A 24,614-nucleotide genomic window follows, 5' to 3' on the forward strand; every position below is an offset into this window, starting at 1 on the left:
AAGAAAAAAGAAAAGATAACATCTGTTTTTTTTTTAGATTAGATTAGATTTGATTAGATTAGATTCAACTTTATTGTCATTACACATGTACAAGTACAATGCAGCGAAATGCAGTTTTTCTATATTCTATATTTAATACTAACAATATATATATACATATTCCTATATAAGCCTTGTTTAACAAAAAAAAAGAAGAAATTTTGACAAAATACAAATATATTTTATGTTTGTGAAGTGAAAATTTTGAAGCCAGATCTGCTAAAGTTGATATTATACTGGCAGGCAAAGTCTAACAGACATGAAACAATCCTAAAAAAAATGCAAGTTTTATGAATAGAAACTAATGTTTAAAGTGTTAAACAAAAATATATGATGCTTAATGAAGAAATAAATGTTTAAAGAATTAGTAGGTAAAAACAAAATATGACAAAATGTGTACAGTGCTCAGCATATATTACACCCCTCACCAATCTCTCTGTTAAATTGATATGTTTAATAGGAAGCTCTGCAATATTTGTGCATATAGATTAGTCAGTACTGAAGCCAAATCCGGAGCTAATCTAACAAAAGAACTTACAATAATGGTCAAAAACTAGTACAGCCAAACTTATATGCTATAAAACAATATTAAATACAAATTTAAAAAAGAGGAAAAATCAAAAGAAACAACAACAACAAAAAAATAATATTTAGTTGAATATTTTGTTGAATCTTTTTAATTTCTAAAAATGTTTGGTGACTAAAATATTATTTAAATAAATAATATTTAATTAATAACTGTTTAATAATCTGTTTTGTTCAAAATCAGCAATATATATGATCCAAATTCACTAAGAAATTGATTACAATATTCATTTTCAAAACAGGGTGTACTCAATTATGCTGAGCACTGTAAATATATATATATATATATATATATATATATATATATATATATATATATATATATATATATATATATATATATATATATATATATAATTTTGTTTTAGTTGAGTGTAGTCATTTGATTGGCTGATTGGACAGGACACTCGTAAGTCCACTAGCTAGCCTATACTGCGCCATCTGAACTGAAAAGGCGTTTTAAATCGTCTGAATGGATGTTTTTCTCTCAGGTGGAGCTCATTCAGCGATGTCTTTTTAATCTGTCGGACAAATCGCCAGATCGGCCACCTTCATCGGCCTTTAGTCACGCTCCCTGCTCTCCATTCACACTAAAGAGTTTCCACTTAAACGCCCTATTAAGGGGTCATGTGACCTCTAGCCCCGCCCACACGCCCGCTCCCGCCGCTTTATCTGCTGTCGCCTTTCAAAAGAGATGAGCTGAAAAAAAGTCTATAAAAGTCATTTCCATTGAGAGGCTGATGTCTGCGGGTCCGCTTTTAAAACTCTGCCTTTCATTAAGGAGAACAAAAAGCCCGCGAAGGAGATTCCCGCCCTCCGCTCTGCAGGAATGCGGGTATTGTGTGTTTACAGGCTGATCTCAGACCTGCGGGTTGTTGCTAGAATGGATACAGCTCTGGCCGCAGACGTTAACGATCGTTTTTTAAGATAATTTGTTAAATTACCCATTAAATTGTATTTTTTTAACGTCTACCCCAAATATGGTGTTCACACGGTACTGTGAAAAAAAGTGTATTATTGTTGTACAGTGTCACAAAAAATTATTAGGTATATCCGCAGCTGTATCTCTTTTAGATTCTCCCGTTGAGCTGATCTGGGGTCAGCGAGGGCGCGCGATTTGTCACGGGGCCGCTCACTTTCGCTGTGGGAAAGTGTCAAACGCTAAACTGTTTTCTAAACATCTGACAGAAACACAACTGACGGGTTTGTTGGCTTTTGGGGAGCGGAAAATGAGGATGAGGATGACGAGAGACGATGAAGATGTCACGGCAAGTGTTTTTTTTTTCAGGGTAAACTCTAGAAGGGAGACAGCTGCGTATACTCGTGACACTGTGCAACAATAACTAAGTTGTTTTACATTATTCTGAAGGGTAGATTTGTGGTAGACGTTAATAAAATACAATTAAGTGGGTATTTAGTCAGTTATTTAAATATATCTCGTTAACCTGCAGTCGAAGCTGTATCCCTTCTAGCAACAACCGTAAGCTCACATCAATAGCATTATTTTTGTGACACTGTACAACAATAATTTTTTTTACAGCATTGTGAAGGGTATGTTTGGGGTAGAAGTTAATAAAATATAATTAATAAGTAATTTAACAAATAACATTAAATAATTCTCGTTAACATTTTTCGACCACAGCTGTATCCCTTATAGCAACTAACCGTTTTTAACCGTTTTAACGGTTTCACAAATGTTTTTTACAACATTGACTATGTAAATTAATTAAATTATAATCAGTTAAATAGACTTAAGCATTCGTTTTGTAGTTCAAGAGAGGAAAGACCATTTAACTCAAGCAATATCAGGAGTCTATGGTTGTTCTGATGGTTGTAGTTGTAAAAGTTATGCTGTTACTAGGGCGTTGTTGTTACTAATGAGTTGCTAGAGTTGTTCTGCTTGGTTGTGAAAATTGTTATGCTGTTACTAGGGTGTTTTGGTTATTACTAGGAAGTTGCTAGGGTTGTTCTGGTTGGTTGTTATAGTTGTGAAAGTTGTTATGCTGTAACTAGGGTTTTTGTTGTTGCTAGGGAGTTGCTGTGGTTGTTCTGTTTGATTGTGAAAGTTGTTATGCTGTAACTAGGGTATTTTGGTTGTTGCTAGGGAGTTGCTAGGGTTGTTTTGGGAGGTTGTTAGAGTATAGTTGTGAACGTTTTAATGCTGTCACTAGGGCATTTTGATTGTTGCTAGGGAGTTGCTAGGGTTGTTTTGGGAGGTTGTTAGAGTATAGTCGTGAAAGTTGTAATGCTGTTACTAAGGCATTTTGGTTGTTACTAGGGAGTTGCTAGGGTTGTTTTGGGAGTTTGTCACAGTATAGTTGTGAGTATATTTTGGCTGTTGCTAGGGAGTTGCTAGTTGTGAAAGTTGTATTGCTGTTACTAGGGCATTTTGGTTGTTACTAGGGAGTTGCTAGGATTGTTCTGGGTAATTGTTATACTTGTGAAAGTTGTTATGCTGTTACTAGGGCATTTTGGTTGTTACTAGGGAGTTGCTATGGTTGTTCTGAGTGGTTGTTATAATTGTGGAAGTTGTTATGCTGTTACTAGGGCATTTTTGTTGTTACTATGGAGTTGCTAGGGTATTACTTGGTTTGTTGTATAATTTAAATTATAAATGTTTGGGCTTAGAAACAGACTTTAGGAGATTTGTAGCACAAACGGTTTTTCAGGGTAAATGAATGAGCCCAAATTCATCAAACCTTTGTAGAGCAATCAGAGGAGTGTGTGTGAGAGAGAGAGAGAGTGTGTGTTTGTGCGTGTGTGCGTGCTCATGAATAGCAGGGGAATTAGCTGTGGTCATTATGCAGTAAATTAGCTATTTGTCGAAGTGTGTGTGTGTGTGTGTGTTTGTGTGTGTGTGTGTGTGTGTGTGTGTGATATTACTAGTGAACAGAGGACTCGTGGTCATCACAGGTCCAGATCCAGAGCAGCAGGGCAGATTAACGGTGGACATTATTACTGCGGGGAAAAAACAATAGAAAATTTATATCAACACCATCATCATCATCATCATCATTAAGGAGATGTTTTTTCCTCATTTTTACTTTTGTGATATTTCAGTTTTGATGACTTCTCTGTTTATAATAGCCAAAAAGTACTTTAAACACTGAATCAAATCTAAAATAATTTATATTTTGGTCATTATTCTAAACCTAATCAGTAATACATAAATAAACTAATTAACTAACTTAATTTATAATTTCATTATAAAATTATTATATTTATATAATATATTATATATCAAATTTTTATAATATATTTTAAATAATTTTAAATAATACCTATTAATAACATGCTATAAATAAGATAAAAATAATAATTATAATAATAATTAATTAATTACATAAAAAATAACAAAAGCAAAAAAATTATATATATATATATATATATATATATATATATATATATATATATATATATATATATATATATATATGTGTGTATGTTTAAACATATATATATGTTTAAACATATATATATGTTTAAATAATAAAAACAGTTACTAACATAAATAATAAGCAATAATAAGATAAAATAACATAATAATAATAAAAAACAAAAAACATTGCATAACACATTTTAATAGTAATAAAATAAACAAATTACAATAAAAAATAAAATAAATGAAAATTACATTTATATATAATTAAAGCAGTTATACAATATACAGTTATACCATAATAAAAATAGATAAAAAATAAAAATAATAAAATAAATAAAAACAGTAATACATCAGTAAACATGGTACATTAACGTTAGAATAAATAAAAACGACCAAATAATTGCATTAAAAATAAAAATATGAAACTGTAAAAACTATTACCTCATGCATATGTGCAATAGCTAAGATCAGATAAATAGTCCAATGTATCTACTGTAAAACCCAAAAGTCCACTTTATTAAATGAAATGAGTGTAGCTAACTCAAAATTGACTGAAAGGTAATTCTACTCATTAGAAAAGAGTTTTGGACTCAGTGTTGAAGATAATGAGTTAATTAAACACCTCATTACTTCAACTTAAAGGGAGTAAGTTCACAGTACTCATATAGATTAGTTTGTTAACTCAAATGGTTTGTAGCAATCGGTTTCCTCAAACGGTTTGAGTTGCCTTAACTTATTGGGTTTTTACAGTGGTTTGAGTCCTCTTCATTTGTTGGGTTCTACTTTTCCCAAATTGCTTTGTTTACTCAAATTAAGTAAGTTCACAGCACTCATTAGAATTCAATTTTTTTTAACTTAAATTATTTGTTGCAATCGTACATATGTATTGTAACACCCTTTTTAAATTAATTAATTATTATTATTTATCTCTTTCCTTGTTTTTTGGTTCTGATTTGTTCCTTTTTTGTTAATTATTTGCCAGGCATGGGTGCGGTGGGGTATTAATAGAAATTGCAGATGGTTGCTATACTTGTCTATAACAATGTAGGCTAGATTAAGTCCAACTGTTCAGTAAAAAATTGTTCACAAAAATAAATAAATAAATCCATCAATTAAATTTGAAACAAAAAATTAATCTAAATTTGATCAACATTTGTAGCTGTTATAGTTATGCCATTATTTGGATATAGTTTTCTCTGTAACTCTCACCTGTAGCTTAAATTAAATTGCAATTATATTAATAATGCAATTATACTAATAATATTGAAATAAAACAAATACTTGGGTTAAATAAAACAAATAGTTGGGTTGAAATACCTCAACATATAACCCAACTATAGGTTATTAGAGCACCTCCCCAACTATGGGTTATTTTACCCCAATGCATTGGGTTATACATGTTTCCATTCTGGTATTCCTATTGCTACTATTACTAGTACTACTATTAATTTCATAAAGATGGCTGTGTAAATAAATAACACACAGGTTTCAAAAATATTGAAAATGCTTCCATGGTGTTTTAAAGTTCCAGACAAGCGTTTTTCTCCATGTAATATATATTTTATATAGATTTTGTATCATTAATAATAAAATTAAAAATTCAACCCAACAGGTTGAGTTATTAAATAAATAACCCAATAAAGGTTAAAAATAACCCAACAAAGCACCAAATATTTCACCAACTGGTTGAGTTATTAATAAATAACCTAATAACAGGTAAAAACAACCCAATAAAGCACCAAATATTTAACCCAACTTGTTGAGTTATTAATAAATAACCCAATAAAGGTTAAAAATAACCCAACAAAGCACCAAATATTTCACCAACTGGTTGAGTTATTAATAAATAACCTAATAACAGGTAAAAACAACCCAATAAAGCACCAAATATTTACCCAACTTGTTGAGTTATTAATAAATAATCCAATGAAGGTTAAAAATAACCCAACAAAGCACCAAATTTTTAACCAAACTTGTTGAGTTATTAATAAATAACCTAATAACGGTTAAAAACAACCTAACAAAGCACCAAATATTTACCCAACTGGTTGAGTTATTAATAAATAACCTAATAACGGTTAAAAATAACCCAACAAAGCACCAAATATTTACCCAACTGGTTGAGTTATTAATAAATAACCTAATAACGGTTAAAAATAACCCAACAAAGCACCAAATATTTACCCAACTGGTTGAGTTATTAATAAATAATCCAATGAAGGTTAAAAATAACCCAACAAAGCACCAAATATTTACCCAACTGGTTGAGTTATTAATAAATAATCCAATGAAGGTTAAAAATAACCCAACAAAGCACCAAATTTTTAAAACTCAACCAATGTTTTTTAGCGCATACAACTTGCTCCAGAAGCAAACATATTATAGGAAATACTGTGAAAAATTCCTGAATCAGTTCAAAATCATTTGGGAAATAATTGAAGGAATTGACAGGAGGCTGAAAAATTTAGATTTCAGCTGAATGTTATTATTTGCATGTAGTTTTCTCACCTGTAGCTTTAATTGAATTGCAGTTATATTTCTGCTAATATTTGTATGTATTTCTCTTACCTGCTGGAGTGTGAATCCTCTGTGTGTGCTGTCTGTTTTCTGACCCCGGACCAGTGTTTGTCCTGTAGATCTGGACTGGAGTCGACCGCAGCAGATTCTCCATCAGAAAACTCTTCCCGGAGCGTCCGAATCCAGCCGTCGTCATCATCATCTTCACCATCATCATCCTCACTGCACTCTGAAAAACACTGCACTTCATTAAGAACTCCGCGCCGGCCTCTGGTTGGTTGGACGGCTGAGGGGGCGGGGCCACTCCATTCATGATGTCACAGGCAGGTTAAATGATGGACGCTGCACACAATACACAATAGACGGAGCTTCTGCTGCTGTTTCTCACTGGTTTATTAGAATTCATTCATTTATATATGTGTGAGTCAGTGTTCGGAGACTTATTTCAGCATGGTGAACTTTAAAATTAAGGATGACAGGTGACACGGTGGCTCAGTGGTTATCACTGACGCCTTACAGCAAAAAAGATTGCTGGTTTGAGTCTCGGCTGGGTCAGTTGGTTTTTCTGTGTGGAGTTTGCATGTTCTCCCTGTGTTGGTCTGGGTTTCCTCCGGGTGCTCCGGTTTCCCCCACAGTCTAAACACATGCGCTATAGGGGAACTGATTAACTAAATTGGCCGTAGTGTATAAGTGTGTGTGTGTGTGTGTGTGTGTGTGTGTGTGTGTGTGTGTGTGTGTGTGTGTGTGTGTGTGTGTGTGTGAATGTAAGTGTTTATTGGTGTTTCTCAGTACTGGGTTGCAGCTGGAAGGGCATCCTCTGTGTAAAACATGATGTAATAGTTGGCAGTTCATTCAACTGTGGCGGAGACTAAACTGAAGGAAAAGGAATAAATAAAATATTTCAAGAAATAAAAAATAATATAACATTTAAATTAAGGATGGAAAATAATGTATTAAACAAATAAATATATTTAAATATGAATAAATGTATAGTAAAATTATGTATAATAAATAATAAAATTAAAAATTTATTAAATCTTAATTAATAAATGCAAAAATGGCATAAGTAATACGTTTAGTTTTTTTACTTAAATAAATGACTTACGATTGTAATTTGTAACTCAACATTGATATAGAATTTCTGTTTATGAAATTTTTGTTCTATGAAAGGAATTTAATTTGTGATAAATCAAAAATAATCTGTTATAATTTCTAGTAAGTGTAGTAAGTTGTTAAATACCTAGAACATATGTATAATGTAATAGAAATGATAGAAATGTAATTTAGCCATAATTAGGTTTATGTACTCAAATTATTAAGCATGCTTTTTTAATGCAGTGATGATGTTGATGTGGAGAAAAATTATTTAAATTCTGTTTAAAAATAATAATGCATTCAATTCATTTATTTGCAGTTTTGAAAATTTATTTTTAGTTTAAGTTAAATTTTTAGCATTATTAATGTTTTTCTTATTCAAATTAAATAATTAAAGTTAAATAATAAATAAATTATTTACAATTATTGATGCATTTTATCCTATTTATTCTAAATATAAAGTTTATGTTTATATAAAGTTTGCCTAATTTATGCATAAAATATTTAATTTTGTTTAATTTATTACTATATGAATCAGTGATTTTAGAATGAAATATTATTGGAACATGTCTAAAATATGCAGGGCTCAACAATATGAAGTGCCCGATGCCCCGAGGCCAGCGTGTGAGATGCTCTAGACAGGATCATTACTGGTCTGATCTGGACAATGCAGCGTTGTCACTAAAGTTTCATTTGCCTGCAACTATTAGCCAACTGCGTGCAAATACAGTCCTCGAATCGAGAAATAGTTTGTGCTTTTAAGCCTTCAAATGCTGCCTTCTCTTTGATGTTGTAAACACCATATTGCTTTTTGGTTCCTCTTATCTGTTTGGATGTTGTGAGCATGTTATTTTTTCCGTAACAACCAATAAGTGAAAAGACGGCAACATCAAATAATTATGCTAAAAGAAAACATCTTGGAAGCAGACATGTACGTGGGTACGACACGACAAAAAAAATCATGCTTTGTACAGTTTGCTGCAGTTTGGCCAGTCAGCCACTTTTTGTTTTGCAATAAAATCCCTGCACAGTTTCCATACTGCTACTTTTGTTTGCACACTCTGCTCATTATACACTTACTACATTTTTTAATATATTTAAATTCTTGATTTACAAACATTTTTGACACATTATTTAGAATATTTGGCTAATAATTAGCTATTAACTTTTCTTTTTTTTTTTGGTGGGGCCACTGAACATTCAAAATCTGAACCACTGGTCTGATCGGGCCAGTAGAAAAAACCCTTAGCGTTGAACCCTGATATCTGCTAATTATTTGATTTTAAAATATATCCAAATATGAATAGAATGTCAAATAACACGCATAAATTACAGTTAAAGTCTGAATTATTAGCCCCCCTTTGAATTTTTAAACAGAGCAAGGAAATGTTCACAGTATGTCTGACAGTATTTTTTCCTCTGGAGAAAGTCGGATTTGTTTTATTTCAGCTAGTTTTTAAATTTTTAAACACCATTTTAAGGTCAATATTATTAGCCCCTTTAAGCTATATATTTGTTGATAGTCTACAGAACAAACCATTGTTATACAATAACTTGCCTAATTCCCCTAACCTGCCTAGTTACCCTAATTACCCTAGTGAAGCCTTTACATGTCACTTTAAACTGTATAGAAGTGTCTTGAAGAATATCTAGTCTAATATTATGTGCTGTCATCATGGCAAAGAGAAAATAAATCAGTTATTAGAGATGAGTTATTAACACTATTATGATTAGAAATGTGCTGAAAACATCTGCTTTCCGTTAAACAGAAATTGGGCAAAAAAATAAACAGGGGGGCGAATAATTCTGACTTCAACTAGCAAATGTAACATAAATGATTACATTATTATTTTATTATTATTACACCTGTTATCTGGTATTTTCCTAGTGTGTGTGTGGGTGTTGAAGTGTGTGTGTGTGCTGTAAACAGGCATGTCGAGGCTCCGGGGCCAAACATCGCCTCATGCTGAGTTCACACACTCGTCCTCTTTGTCTGCGACACTCGGAGCCAAAGGCCGCATGTAATCAAATTTGCAGCGTTTTCAGTCGCGAGCCGGAATATATAATGTGTGTTAAACAGGAGCTCAAAACATGCTAACAAACACACTTTCTGCACCCAAACTGAAAAAATATATACTATAATGTGTCAGTTTTACACCCGTTCAATCTAACAAAATGTGCACACTGTATATGAGATTATATCAAATAAATAATCATATGTATTTTTTATTTTTTGAATTGTATTTTTAGATATTTTACATCTAATATGTGCATAAAGATTTTATTTTATAACCCTAAATATGTATAAAATAAAAATGTAAAATAATATACTGGCATATTAAAAATTAAGAATTTATAAAATGTATAAAATAATATTATAAGTAGCAAGCTAAAATTAAGTAATATTCAATGTTAAAAAATATGCATAAATAATATCATATAAAATAATAAATGATGTGTATTTATTTTTATATTTCTAGTTGTATTTTTAGATTTTTAACATCTAATTTGTGCATAAATATTTTATTTTGTAATCCTAAGAATGCATAAAATAAAATGTAAAATAACATACAAGCAATTATTTTATTTTATTTATTTTGTTTCATTTATTTTTTATTTTATTTATTTATTTTTATTTTTTATTTTTTTATTTTATTATTTTATTGATTTATTTTATTACTTTACTTTTTTCATTTTTCTATTTTATTTTATTTTATTAAACCCTAAATATTATTTTATTGTTAATTGTACTTTAATATATTTTACACCTAATATAAAGCTTATCTTCTTCTCTTTCTTCAGTAAAGTGTTTGTGTGTGCGTGCATGCATGTGTGTGTGTGTGTGTGTGTGTGTGTGTGTGTTTGTGGTCTCCGCATGGTTTTTCCCAAACACAGAGAATTGGCCCTTTATGAAGTGGAGTCTCTAAAACGTCAGTTCATGTGACGCATTTGAAGCTTTTATTTCTTTTAAAGGCAGTGAAAAACTGCGCGGCTCATTGAGAGTCTGTAAAGCTGCGCTGTGAAAGCTTTTCTCCGCTCCACCTCCCAAAAACACACTCAATGATTCAATTCAGACGCACAATGATAGGGCCTCCACACACACACACACACACACACACACACTCCATCATTCACACACACACACACACACACACACACACAGCAGCAAACAAACATTAAGCTCCTCTTCGCTACAAATCTGCATAAAATCTGCTTCTGTAGTTAATTAATTAAAAAATGCTGAATCGTTTTGGTGAATCGGTTCATTTGTGAAGTTTGATTCACTGAACTTCTTTTGAGTGTATAAGTGAACATGATTAAACACTATTGGACCAGTTAGACAGAGTTTAGCTGAACTAGTGTAGAGATTAACTGTAAAAATGCTGTAAAAATGTTGGGTCAAATTTGGACAAAGCTAACTATTGGGTCAAAAGTGCCATTTTAATTTAATTGAAAAATATAACAGAACCAAACATTCATAGTTGACCCAAAATTGGGTTAAACAAGCAGCATTTTTAGGGTAAATGTCTAAAACAACAAATACATATAAGTTCAGTTAAACAAGTATGAAGTCATTTTCACAGAATCTCTCAAAAGAATCATTTACTAAAATGATTCAGTTTTTCAGCTATTTACAGTAGAATAGTTTTAAAAATGTTGAATCATTTTAGTGAATCAGTTCACTTGTGAAGTTTTTGATTCATTGAACTGATTCTTTTGAGAGTATAAGTGAACACAAACTTTATTGGAAAGAGTTTAGGTGAACTAGAACAGAGATTAAATATAACATGCTGGGTTATTTTTATGCAATGTGTGGTCAAATATGGTTAAATACAACTATTTTGTTAAAAGGTGTCATTTAAATTCAATTGAAAGAATCAACATCCGTATTTGACCCAACACTCAAAAGAATCATCTTGAACCAGTTCAAATGAACCGATTACAATAGAATCAATCAAATGCTTGGTCAGCACATTGGCGGGGCCTGGGTCCTCCAAACACACACACACACACACACACACACACACACACACACACAGTCACAATCAAACATCAAGCTCCTCTCCTCTTCAAATCTGCATAGAGTCTGTAGTTTAATTTAAAAATCTGAATCATTTTAGTGAATTATTTCATTTGTGTAGTTTGATTCACTGAACAGATTAGAAAGGATTCTTTTGAGTGTATAAGTAAACTTAATTAAACACAAAGATCAAGATGGTAAAAGAGTTTAGCTGAACTAGAATAGAGATTAATGTTTGGTAAAATAAATTTAGATCCCACCTTTTAATCCAATAATTGGGTTTGTCCACATTTGATCCAGCATTTGTAGAGTTAATCTCTAATCTAAAATAGATATTTCCAAAAGTGTTTAATCATTTCCACATTCAAATCAACCGATTCACTAAAATGATTCAGCTGCATGCAAATGTTGAATCATTTCAGTGAATCTGTTTATTTGTGCAGTTTGATTCACTGAACCGATTCTTATTAGTTTGTAAGTGAACATGTTTAAACACTATTAGACTGACAATGAGTTTATCTGAACCAGCATAGAGATTAACTCTAAAAGTGCTTGGTTGTTTTAACCCAAAGTTGGGTCAAATATGGACAAAGCTAGCTATTTTGTTAAAAAGTGTCATTTATATTTTATTGAAAAATTTCATAAAACTAAACATCCATATTTGACCCAACACTGGGTTAAACAACCCAGCAATTTTAGAGTTAATCTTTAGATACTAGTTAAGGCAAACAAAGTCTCTGTTTTTCCAAAAATGTTTAATCATTTGCACATAAAGACTCAGGCGGCGCGTTTGAGTCCCGGCTGGGTCAGTTGGTGTTTCTGTGTGGAGTTTGCATGTTCTCCCCGTGTTGGCGTGGGTTTCCTCCGGGTGCTCCAGTTTCCCCCACAGTCCAAACACATGCGCTATAGGGGAACTGATCAACTAAATTGGCCAAAGTGAGTGTGAATGAGAGTGTATGGGTGTTTCCCAGTAATGGGTTGCAGCTGGAAGGCCATCTGTAGTGTAAAACACATGCTGGAATAGTTGGTGGTTCATTCCGCTGTGGCGACCCCAGATTAATAAAGGGACTAAGCCGAAAAGAAAATGAATGAATAAAGACTCAAAAGAATCATCTTAAACTTATTCAAATGAATCGATTCACTAAAATGATTCAGTAGAATTGATCAAAAGCTTGTTGTCAGTATATTTAACATTTTTATCCATCAATGATGCATTAAACTGTTCAAAGTCTCAATAAATATGCTTTTAATGTTAAGATTACATTACGTTAGAGTAATTGCGGTTGTTTTGACATTTTATTCATTAAATAAAACAAGTATCGCTGCTTTCATCATTGATAATAATCAGAAATGGTTCATAATCATATTATAATTCTGAATGATCATGACTCTGAACATAAATTACTCTTCACTATATTCTCATAACAATCTGTGATTTTATATCAAACTTTTTAGTGAAAGGGAAAAATCTCAATCCCAAACCACAGAAGAGAAACTTTACAGTCGGAAACCCGTCAGAAACACAGTGATATAGTTTAAAAACATTTATTATTTACAGCACAACAACAACAACAACCAACAGACATACAATACACTTATACATCTGAATATCTTTACAAATTACATCTGAATAGAAAATAATAATAATATTTCATCTCTATGTACAACAGTTGGAGTGCATCTCAAGTCTGAGATCAAAGAGCTGTGTGTGTGTGTGTGTGTGTGTGTGTGTGTGTTAAATCATATCTAGGGCACAATATTGTAAACAAAAATGAATAAAAATGTGAGGTACAATACCATTTGCGCTTAAAATCCACTTTAAAAAAAAAACTTGAAATGTTGGTTTTGGTAATCTGCATCTGCAATTCGAACAAAGTGACTATATTCTTAGCCACACCCCTTTTATGCATAACCACACCCCTCTTATTTGTAGACACACCTGTCTTATCCATAACCACACCCCTCTTATTTGTAGCCACGCCCCTCTTACAGTTAGATTGCTACTAGTGAATAATGCGCAAAAATAAGCCCCACCCCCCTGCTTAATATTCAGTTTCAGTTGGAAGTACGTCAACATACTGAAATAAAAGCTCAACATCTGGACTTCACATCACTCTTCAAAGTCTTTTTTCTATATTTTTATAAATATATACATAAGTTGCGCTTGCTCTCAGCACTTGTAGTGTTTCCACTTGCGTGTTGCCGTGGCAATGTGCAGGTCTTTCTTCAGCCACGGGAACAGATTAGCAATCTCAATGGATCCACCAGCACGCATTTTCCCGGTGATGAGGTATAACTGGGCACGGCCGGGTCTGACTAGCGCATGCGCACAGCGGAGGTTGATTAGCATCCAGCGCTGCAGCAGACTAGCGGTGTCGTAGGGCATTAGCGGCCCGCGCTCGATCAGCTCCACAGCGCCCTCTACTGTAAACTCCGGCTCGGAAGACGGCACACGCCGACGCATGATCTTCACCTTCACCGCTGCACACACAAACAACACACCGTCAGTACACAAACACACTCAGGCATGTGTTAAATCATATCTTTTTCTTCCCTTTTGTAGAGTTTAGATCTGAAATATTCGTAAAATTTTATAAAATATATATTTTTATTATATATTTAAAATTTTTTATTTATTATTTATTTTTCACAATAGTATTTTTGATGTTTTGCCTCTAAGATTATTAATTATAGAGAAATTAGAATATTATATCAAGCAATATATATATATATATATATATATATATATATATATATATATTTTTTTTTTTTTTTTTTTTTTTTTTTTTTAACCAATCTATATAAGAAGTACATATGTGAGATATAATTAAAGTTTAAAGTATATATATATATATATATATATATATATATATATATATATATATATATATATATATAATCTCATATATGTACTTTTTATATACATTGGTAAAAAAAAAAAAAAAAAAAATATATATATATATATATATATATATATATATATATATATATTTATATATATATATATATATATTGCTTGATATAATATTCTTGTTTCTCTCAGTTATACTTATTTATTTTAATTATACTATTAAATTTATATATTTTTAAAATTGCATATATATATATATATATATATATATATATATATATATATATATATATATATATATATATATATATATATATATATACTTTAAACTTTAATTCTACAAATTTTACTAAAGTAATAAAACTTTTGGGATATTTTTTATATTTAATTTACACATAAGATCATAATTAATAACAGTGATAATAGTATAAATAAAATATAAAATTAATAGTGCATTTATTTTAGACCTAATTATGTTTAAAAAATATAAATATGGGCATATATAAAATCATAAATGAAAAATTTCTGTTTTATTTTAAATTGTTGATTGATACACCTAAAAATATAAATATATACTGTATAAATAGCTTTATTTTCCTAAAGTGTTTCTGGTCTCTTTGAGTGGACGAGTCTCCAAAACACCAAGACAAATGAACTCATTGATATGCAAATAAGGGTGTAATTACCAAAGTCGTTGAGGCAGAGCGAGTCCAGCAGGGTTTTGAGTGACGGAGACTCCTGGACTGATGGACAGCTCTGACATGCTGGCTGAGGGAACTCTGAAAACACACACAAACGCATCACATTACATCAGTTACATTACATTTAGTTACATTACATTACATTAAATTACATTACATTTAGTTACATTAAATTTAGTTACATTACAATACATTAAATTTAGTTTTATTGTATTAGTTACATTTAGGGTTAAAAAATTGGAAATATTTAACATTGCAATATTTTGTTATTCTGCGATATCTATTGCGATAAGAATACAATTTCAGCAGATGACTCGAATATGTCTGTTTGTAAAGATACATTTATAATTTTAGATTGAGATGGATCTGTAGGGGAGTTCATCTGCATAAAACAATCATAATAAACAATCTACAAGCAAGCACAGATCAATACCATAAGAAAGATCAAAATTAAAGAAAGTGTTGTATTGTTTTTTAAGGAGTCTAACAGTATTCAGGTACTGCAATTGAATCTTTAGATATAAAATATCTTTATTTTATTAACAACTTAATCAGATTAATCATTAATAAAGTTATAAACAGAATAATTTCATTGGCCTGACTGCTTTAAAAATCCTCATGCCTCATAAACACATGCAAATGATTAATTATAATCCAGACTCAACATTGCATGTCCGGCGATGTGACTATTGTGAATGATCACACTGCGATATGGATGCTGAAATGATATATTGTGCAGCTAGTTACATTATGAAGTTATATATTAATGCATGTTTTTTCTCCAGCTCTCACCTTTGGAGAAAGCACTGATGTGTTTGGGCAGCGGCGTCAGACAGTCGTCCTGCTCCGGGAATCGCTCACAATTTAGCGATTCAGGCCAGGAGTGTCCGTGACAGGCTAGAACGGGACTGCAGCTCTCCTTTACTGCCAAACACACACTCCGGCATGGCTGGATGAACCTGAGGATACACACAAACAAACGTGAGCATGCAGCAATACAAGCAGAACAACTCCATCAACACACTGAAGATCAGTTTAATACATAAGAAATGCACTGATATGATACTAAATGCAGATTTAATGAAGGAACAACACTTTGAAAATGCTTTAAGACCCACAAAATAGATATATTTTTAGTTTTAAAGAGATATTATCATTGAAAAGGATTTTTTTCCAGGTTTATATGAACATGTCTTAGCTATCAACTTACAGATTTTCTATTCATTTCCATTCATTCAATCAGAAATTCTTCAATTATTAATTTTCATAAATTACAAACTGTTATAAACCTACACCAAATTTCTCCTCAGCACAGACAAAAAATTATGTACATTTTATGCAAGTCAAATTAATTTATTCACTTTTTAGAGTAAATTTTACTAATGCAAATAAATGTTCTGAGCAATCAAGTTACAGAGGTTCCATACATTTCAACCCAAAATTCTTAGATTATTAATTTTTATAAATTACAAACAGTTATAAAATAAATCCAAATTTCTCCTCAGCACTAACAAAAATATATGTGTATTTATAAACAAGTCAAATTAATTTATGTACTTTGCCAGTTCTATATCACAAACTACAGATTCTCCGTTCACTTCTATTGATTTAATAAAAAATTCTCAGATTTTCAATTTTTTGAAATTCCAAACAGTTATAAAATAAATCCAAATTTCTCCTCAGCACTGACAAAAAATATATGAGTGATTTTAAACAAGTCAAATTAATGTATTTACAGTCCAGACATGCTCTGAGCCATCAAGTTACAGACTCTCCGTCAATTTCCATTCATTCAATCAGAAATTCTTAGATTATTATTATTTATAAATTCCAAACAGCTACAAAATCAATCCAACTTTCTCCTTGGCACTGACAAAAATATATGTGCATTTTATACAAGTCAAATTAATTTATTTACTTTTCAGGCATGTTCTGAGCAATCAAGTTACAGATTCCCTATTTATTTAAACCGGAAATTCTTTGATTATACATTTTTATAAATTTCAAACAGTTATAAAACCACACCAAATGTATCCTCAGCACTGAAAAAAATATATGTGTAATTTTATGCCAGTCAAATTAATTTATTTACTCTTCAGAGTAAATTTATAAATGCAAATGAAGTCTTTACAAAGTCTTAGCGATCAAGTTACGGACTCTATTCATTCCATTCATTCAATAAGAAATTCTTTGATTATTATTTTTATAAATTCCAAACTGTAGTAAAACCATACCAAATTTGTCCTCAACACTGACAAAAATATATGTGTATTTTTATGCAAGTCAGTAATTTATTTATTTTGCCAGTTCTAAATCATGAGCTACACATTCTCTATTAATTTATATTCATTTATTCAGAAATTCATCAATTATTAATTTTAATAAATTCCCAACAATTTTAAAATCAATCCAAATTTCTCCTCAACACTAATAAAAATATATGTGTATTTTTCATAATATTTTAGATGTCTCAGCACGTACCTGTCGAGGCATACAGGGGCAATGAGCGAGCAGACGAAGGCCCGGGCCTGCGGGTGACAGCCGGTGTGCAGCAGGGTCCTCAAGTCGTCAGAACGAGGAGCCGCTTCCTCCAGACTGCCGTGACCCAGCAGGTTGGGTAAACGCATCTCTGAGTACGGGACATCCTGGCAGACGCTCATCTGTGGCGGGATGGGGACGCAGCGGGTGGTCTGGCCCAGGTCGAAGGCTCCGGTGTGGGCCGCGAGAGAGAAAAACAGCAGCAGACTGAATAGAGACATCACTGAAGACTGAAGACTGACTGATGCTCAGGTGAGAAAACACTGCCTTTATATACAGAAGACACACACACACACACAGGCTGACGAGCGGCTGACAACGAGCCACAGACGGGGGGAGAAGGGGACATTAGATACACTATCAAAGGGACAATTAAACACACACACACACAAATAGAGACAGTCTCTCTTTCTCACACACACACACACACACACACACACACACACACACACACACATACAGAATTCTTCACCCTCCTGTGAATTGTTTTTTCTTTCTCAGATATTTCCAAATGATTTTTTACAGATTCTGGAATTCCTCACAGTATTTCCTTCAATATTTTTTCTTCTAGAGAAAGTCTTATTTGTTTTATTAAGTAAAAAAGAATCTTCTTTGTTAAACAAAATTTGAGACAACAAATATTCAGGAAGGCTATTAATTCAGATTTCAACTGTATATATATGCATACACACACACACCCATGTACCCACGTATATATATATATAGACATGTACACATTCGTATACGCATAAATACACACTATATACAGTTGAAGTCAGAATTATTCGCCCCCCCTTTGAATTTTTTTTTCTTTCTCAATTATTTCCCAAATGATGTTGAACAGATTGAGGAAATGTTCACAGTATGTCTGATAATATTTGTTCTTCTGGAGAAAGTCTTATTTGTTTTATTTCAGCTAGAATAAAAGCAGTTATTAATTTTTTTAAACACCATTTTAAGGTCAGTATTATTCGCCCCTTTAAGCTATTTTTTTTCGATAGTCTACAGAACAAACCATCATTATACAATGCAACGCCTAGTTACCGTAATTACCTTAGTGAAGCCTTTAAATGTCACTTTAGGCTGTATAGAAGTGTCTTGAAGAATATCTAGTCTAATATTATTTACTGTCATCATGACGAAGAGAAAATAAAACAGTTATTAGAGATGAGTTATTAACACTGTTATGATTAGAAATGTGCTGAAAAAAAATCTTCTCTAATTTTGGGGAAAAAATAAACAGGGGGGCGAATAACTGACTTAAACTGTATGTATACACACACACACACACACACACACACACACAAAATGAATATATACCCATACATATACATACACATATACAGACATGTAGATACTTATATATATACAGATACATATACAATCACAGTGAGACACACACATATGTATACACACACATTTAGACACACACATATACAGTTATACACACACGTATACACTCACAGTAACACAAATATTTACACAGACACACAGATGCACTCACAGTGACGCATATATGTGTGTGTGTGTGTGTGTATATATATATGTATACCCACACACACACACACACACACACACAAAATGAATATATACCCATACATATACATACACATATACAGACATGTAGATACTTATATATATACAGATACATATACAATCACAGTGAGACACACACATATGTATACACACACATTTAGACTCACACATATACAGTTATACACACACGTATACACTCACAGTAACACAAATATTTACACAGACACACAGATGCACTCACAGTGTCGCATATATGTGTGTGTGTGTGTGTGTGTGTGTGTGTGTGTGTGTGTGTGTGTGTGTGTGTGTGTGTGTGTGTTTGTGTGTGTGTGTGTGTGTGTGTGTGTGTGTGTGTGTGTGTGTGTATATATGTATACACACACACACACATACACACATACATACAGTGCTCTGCATATATAAGTAAACCCTCACAAATATCTTTTAAATCCATGTTTAATAGGAAGCTCTACAGTATTGTATTTGTTCATGTACATTAGATTAGTCAATACTGAAGCCAAATCTGGAGCTAATCTAACAAAATAACCTAAGATAACGATCAAAAACTAGTACAGCCAAACTTATATGTTATAGAAAAATATTAAATACAAATTTAATTTTTTTTGGTTGTAATTTTTTGCAATATTTTGCTTGAATTTGATTGTATTATCTTTCAATTTCTAAATATGTTAGGTGGATAAAATATTAGTCCAAAAATTTAATATATTCACTGAGAAAAGGAGAATAATATTCGTTTTTAAAATGGTGTGTACACATTATGCTGAGCACTATATATATATATATATGTATATATATATATATATATATATATATATATATATATATATATATATATATATATATATATATATATATATATATATATATATATGACACACACAAATAAATACACACATTTTCAGTAACACACACACACACACATATATATATATATATATATATATATATATATATATATATATATATATATAAATATATATATATATTATATCAGCATATATACACATTATGCTGAGCACTATATATATATATACGCACACACTTACACAGTAACCCACACATGTTTACATACACCCACACCACACACACGTATACACTATTTCTAAGTTTATGGTAATTTATGTGTCTTGTGTTTGATATATTTGCTTATTTTGATTGTTTCAAGTCTCATTATAATAAGTGCGATATGCAGAGTGTTATTATTTTTGGCCAATTACACCCACTCAACATCAGATGGTGTGTATATGAGTGCTGGACATGAGTGAGTGTGTGTGGGCAGACGGGCGTCTCCAGCGGGTTTATTTGAGTCGTGTGCCAGCGTGTTTGATCTGAACTCTTTCACATTCATCAGACATTGAGCTGCAGTGTCTGAGACGCTCGTAAGATTATCTCACATTAGTGCTCCTGCATTTGCATTTACAGCCCACAGACACTCAGACTCTGCAGCAGACACGGCGATATTACATACAGACACACACCGACTCACTATATCAGCCCTCCTCTGACACTTCAAGCCTTTAGATTTTCCACACAATGTCTGTTTAACAGGGAAGATTTCTTCAACACATTTATAAACATTGATAGTTTTAATAATTAATTTCTAATAACATTTCATTTCTCATTTCTGGTTTATTTTCTCTTTGTCATGATGACAGCACATAATATTAGACTAGATATTCTTCAAGACACTAGTGTTCAGCTTAAAGTGACATTTAAAGGCTTCACTAGGTTACTAATTAGGCAAGTTATGATAATTAGGCAAGTCATTGTATAACAGTGGTTTGTTCTTGCAAATTTAGCTAATAGGGGCTAATAATATTGACCTTAAAATGGTGATTAAAAAATTAAAAACTGCTTTTACTCTAGCTGAAATAAAACAAATCAGACTTTCTCCAGAAGAAAAAATATTATCAGACATACTGTGAACATTTCCTGAATCTGTTCAACATCATTTGGGGAATATTTGAGAAAGAAAACATATGGAGGGCGAATAATTTTTCAACTCTTCAACAAATATGAGTACACCCCACACAAATCTCTCATTTAAATCAATATTTGCTAAAAGAAGCTTTACAATATTACATTTGAGCATATTATGTACTAATCTAACCAAATAACATGATAACGGTACAAAATGAGTGCACCTAAATTTAGGTGGGAGTTTGGAGAAAATATGAAATTAAAAATTTTAAAATGGCAAAATTCAAGAGAAATAAAAAACTTTTTTGTAGTTTGTATTTTTTCCCCAATAATTTGCCTGAATTTAAATACATTATTTTTCTAATTCTACAGATGTTGGGATGACTGAAATATTATTAAAAAAACATATTCATTAAATAATTCTGTTTTGTTCAAATGCACCAAAATATATAACCTTTTCATCTCTGAGAAATGGATAAAAATATTCATTTTCAAAATGGGGTTTACTCAATTATGCTGAGCACTGTATGTAATATTTTAGAAATGATAATAACCATGTTTTATGTTTTTCTGTACTTTTTAAAGCAGTCATTTATTAAAATAACATACTCATCAAAATTTAATGTAGTATATTTTTTTATCACTTCAGTATTTTAGTGGTGAGAGTAACGATAGGGGAAAATCTCAATATTTTTCATATATAAATCTAAATATCAGCTTTACCGTAGCAAAAGTGCACAATTTTAGACAGATAACAGATAATAATTTGTGTATATAAACATTTTATATTTTCCTTTATGCAGTGAAAAAGCAAATAACGCTGAACTAAATGCCAATATATTTATTACATATAAATATCTTTTATTAAATTTGTTGTGCTAGAAATGACAGATTTCTACACACATTATAATATTAGTGTTAATGCACATTTGGAACACTTTCCAGTAAATAAAAAATCATTAATTCCTAAAAATACAGTTTTTTTTAAACAGTGAGACTCACTACAACTAAAAATATTAACATATATTAAAGATTTAAATATTTATTTTTGTTACTTGAAAATATTTCACTATTTTAAATCATTCTTTCAGTCCAAAAAATGACACTTTAAACTAATACATTTTTGCATGCATTTTTAGCTCTCTCTCTCTCTCTCTCTCTCTCTCTCTCTCTCTCTCTCTCTCTCTCTCTCTCTTTCTGGTAAAAAAGACACTATATAGTTGTATTTTTGTGTAGATTTTCAGCTCAAGGTTTGCATGCATTTTTCAGCACATCAAGTAAACAAATAAACACAAAAAATGAGGATCAAAAATGTAAGAAAATTACTTTCCAGTCTTTTGCATGCGTTCGTCAGCTTATCCAATAAAGGCAAAAATAACAATATGATAAAAAAATAATCAGTATATCAGTATTAAAAATTAAAGAAATTACCTTTTCAGTGCAAATTTTTGCATGCATGTATTTTAGCACATCAAATGAACTAATAAACATTAAAAAAGGGATACCAATGTAAAGAAATTTACTTTCCAGTCCAAACAATTATACTTATTTTTAGCATGCCAAATAAACTAATAAAGGCAATATATATATATATAAATATATATATATATATATATATATATATATATATATATATATATATATATATATATATATATATATATATATATATATATATATATATATATAAACCCTAATATAATAAATATTATACTATTTTAATATTTTTTTCTGGGAAACAAATGACAATAATTAATTTTACTGTCTGCATTTTCTGCTCAAGGTTTGCATGCATTTTCCAGCACATCAAATAAACTAATAAATCTAAACAACGACGATAAAAACATGAAAGTACTTAACTTTACAGTCAACTCATTTTTTGCATGCATTTTTCAGCACATCAAATGAACGAATTAACATTAAAAGATGAAAAATGTATACAAATTAATACAAATATAATACAAATTTAAAGAAATTAACTATCCAGTCCAGAAAAATGACAACAGCATGAACTACTAAAGCAAAAATATTAAAATGATGAAAATAGCTATTAAATATTACACTATTTTTATCATCTTTTCGGGAAACAAATGGCATAGTAATTGTGTTTAGACTGTATTTTTGTGTGCATTTTTATCCCAGTTCAAAAAAATTACGCATTTTTTGCATGCATTTTTCAGCGCATTAAATGAACTAATAAAGGCAAAAACATTAAAATTATGGGAAAAAAACTAATACTGTTTTTAGACGGTAGTTTGGTGTGCATTTATAGCGCATCAAATTAACTAATAAACACAAAAACGAGGGTCAAAAAATGTAAGAAATTAAGTTTACAGTCCAAAAAATCACTAGTTTTTTTGCATGCATTTTTCAATGCATTAAAGTGAAGAAATTAACTTTCCAGTCCAAAAAATATTGTTTTCAGCATGTCAAATGAACTAATAAAGCCCCAAAAACATTTATGATGAAAAAAAACAAATATATATTACACAAGTTTCACCTTCCTATTAAACCTTCCTATTCCTTTGCATTTTACGCACATCAAATGAACTAATAAACCTAAAACAAGTGTAAATATGTAAAGAAATCAACTTTACAGTCCAAAATAATAATAAAAAAAAATTTAACACGTCAAATGAACTAATTAATGGCAAAATATTAAAAAGTTCTCAACACTCAAATCATCATGCATTACAAAAATAAAGAAAAATGTCTAACATTTACACAGAAACAGCAAAAAAAATCAAACATATAACTAATTCTCTCCAGGTTTGGTGTGCAGACGCTGTGCTCTTCTTGATGCTTTTCTTGAGCTCAGTCTGGTCTGCGTTTATGATTAGAGACGTGGTTCTTCGTCTAAAGTCTGGTCTGCTTTTACTGCGCCTACAGACGGTGGCTACTGAGGGCACTAACTGGGCCGTTACAGACGCGTCCATTACGGAGAACAATGGTCCGCATGCGAGCGTCAGTCTCTCTGTTATTCTTGCTAACGACTGCTGCGTTTGAGAGACGCTAATGAGCCTCGTTCAGCTCTCCGTCTGTCGGATCAAAGACTCCACACTTATTTACTCAGCTCTAAATGCTTCATCTGTAATGTGGAGCACTCTACAAATAAGGAGACATTTGAGTCTCTGAGATTAAACCCACTTTTACAAGATTTAACCCCTTTAATGAATCAGTTTTGAGTTATAACACAAGGTATCTTTAAAAAATAATAGTTGCATGCAAAATTACACACTATAAACTTGTACATTTATACACTATACACAGTTTAATTTTGTCCCAAATGGAACACTAACCTTTTTATAAATATAAATTCAGTGTTTTTATTGTTTAACCAACGTTTAACCATTAAGAAATTACACTTATGCACAATACACTTTTACACTATAAAATTATACACTACCT

The 24,614-nt window shown here is 31.2% G+C and overlaps 3 protein-coding genes across 3 annotated transcripts in view; 1 reads left to right on the forward strand and 2 right to left on the reverse strand.

The window, feature by feature from the left end:
- dbx2 (developing brain homeobox 2) overlaps positions 1–6,749 on the reverse strand; it is an 11,476-nt gene extending 4,727 nt beyond the window's left edge. Inside the window, exons 1-2 of the mRNA XM_087311341.1 lie at positions 6,575–6,749; positions 3,508–3,582 (exon numbers count right to left, since the gene is read on the reverse strand). Coding sequence (XP_087167467.1) covers positions 3,508–3,582; positions 6,575–6,740 — 241 coding nt within the window. The 5' untranslated portion in view covers positions 6,741–6,749. The remainder of the gene's footprint in view (positions 1–3,507; positions 3,583–6,574) is intronic.
- A 6,421-nt stretch (positions 6,750–13,170) lies between these two features.
- Positions 13,171–17,960, reverse strand: szl (sizzled). Its single transcript, NM_181663.1, is given in 4 exon segments — positions 13,171–14,120; positions 15,177–15,269; positions 15,984–16,150; positions 17,673–17,960. Coding segments are annotated over 4 exon segments (849 nt in total). The 5' UTR covers positions 17,951–17,960; the 3' UTR covers positions 13,171–13,809.
- rfx7b (regulatory factor X7b) overlaps positions 17,855–24,614 on the forward strand; it is a 30,793-nt gene continuing 24,033 nt past the window's right edge. The window contains exon 1 of the mRNA XM_087311339.1: positions 17,855–17,981. Within this exon, the coding sequence (XP_087167465.1) occupies positions 17,974–17,981 (8 nt within the window). The 5' untranslated portion in view covers positions 17,855–17,973. The remainder of the gene's footprint in view (positions 17,982–24,614) is intronic.

The sequence above is a fragment of the Danio rerio genome, chromosome 25 (assembly GCF_052040795.2).
Source record: "Danio rerio strain M-AB ecotype USA chromosome 25, GRCz13ab, whole genome shotgun sequence".
Classification (NCBI taxonomy): Eukaryota; Metazoa; Chordata; class Actinopteri; order Cypriniformes; family Danionidae; genus Danio; species Danio rerio.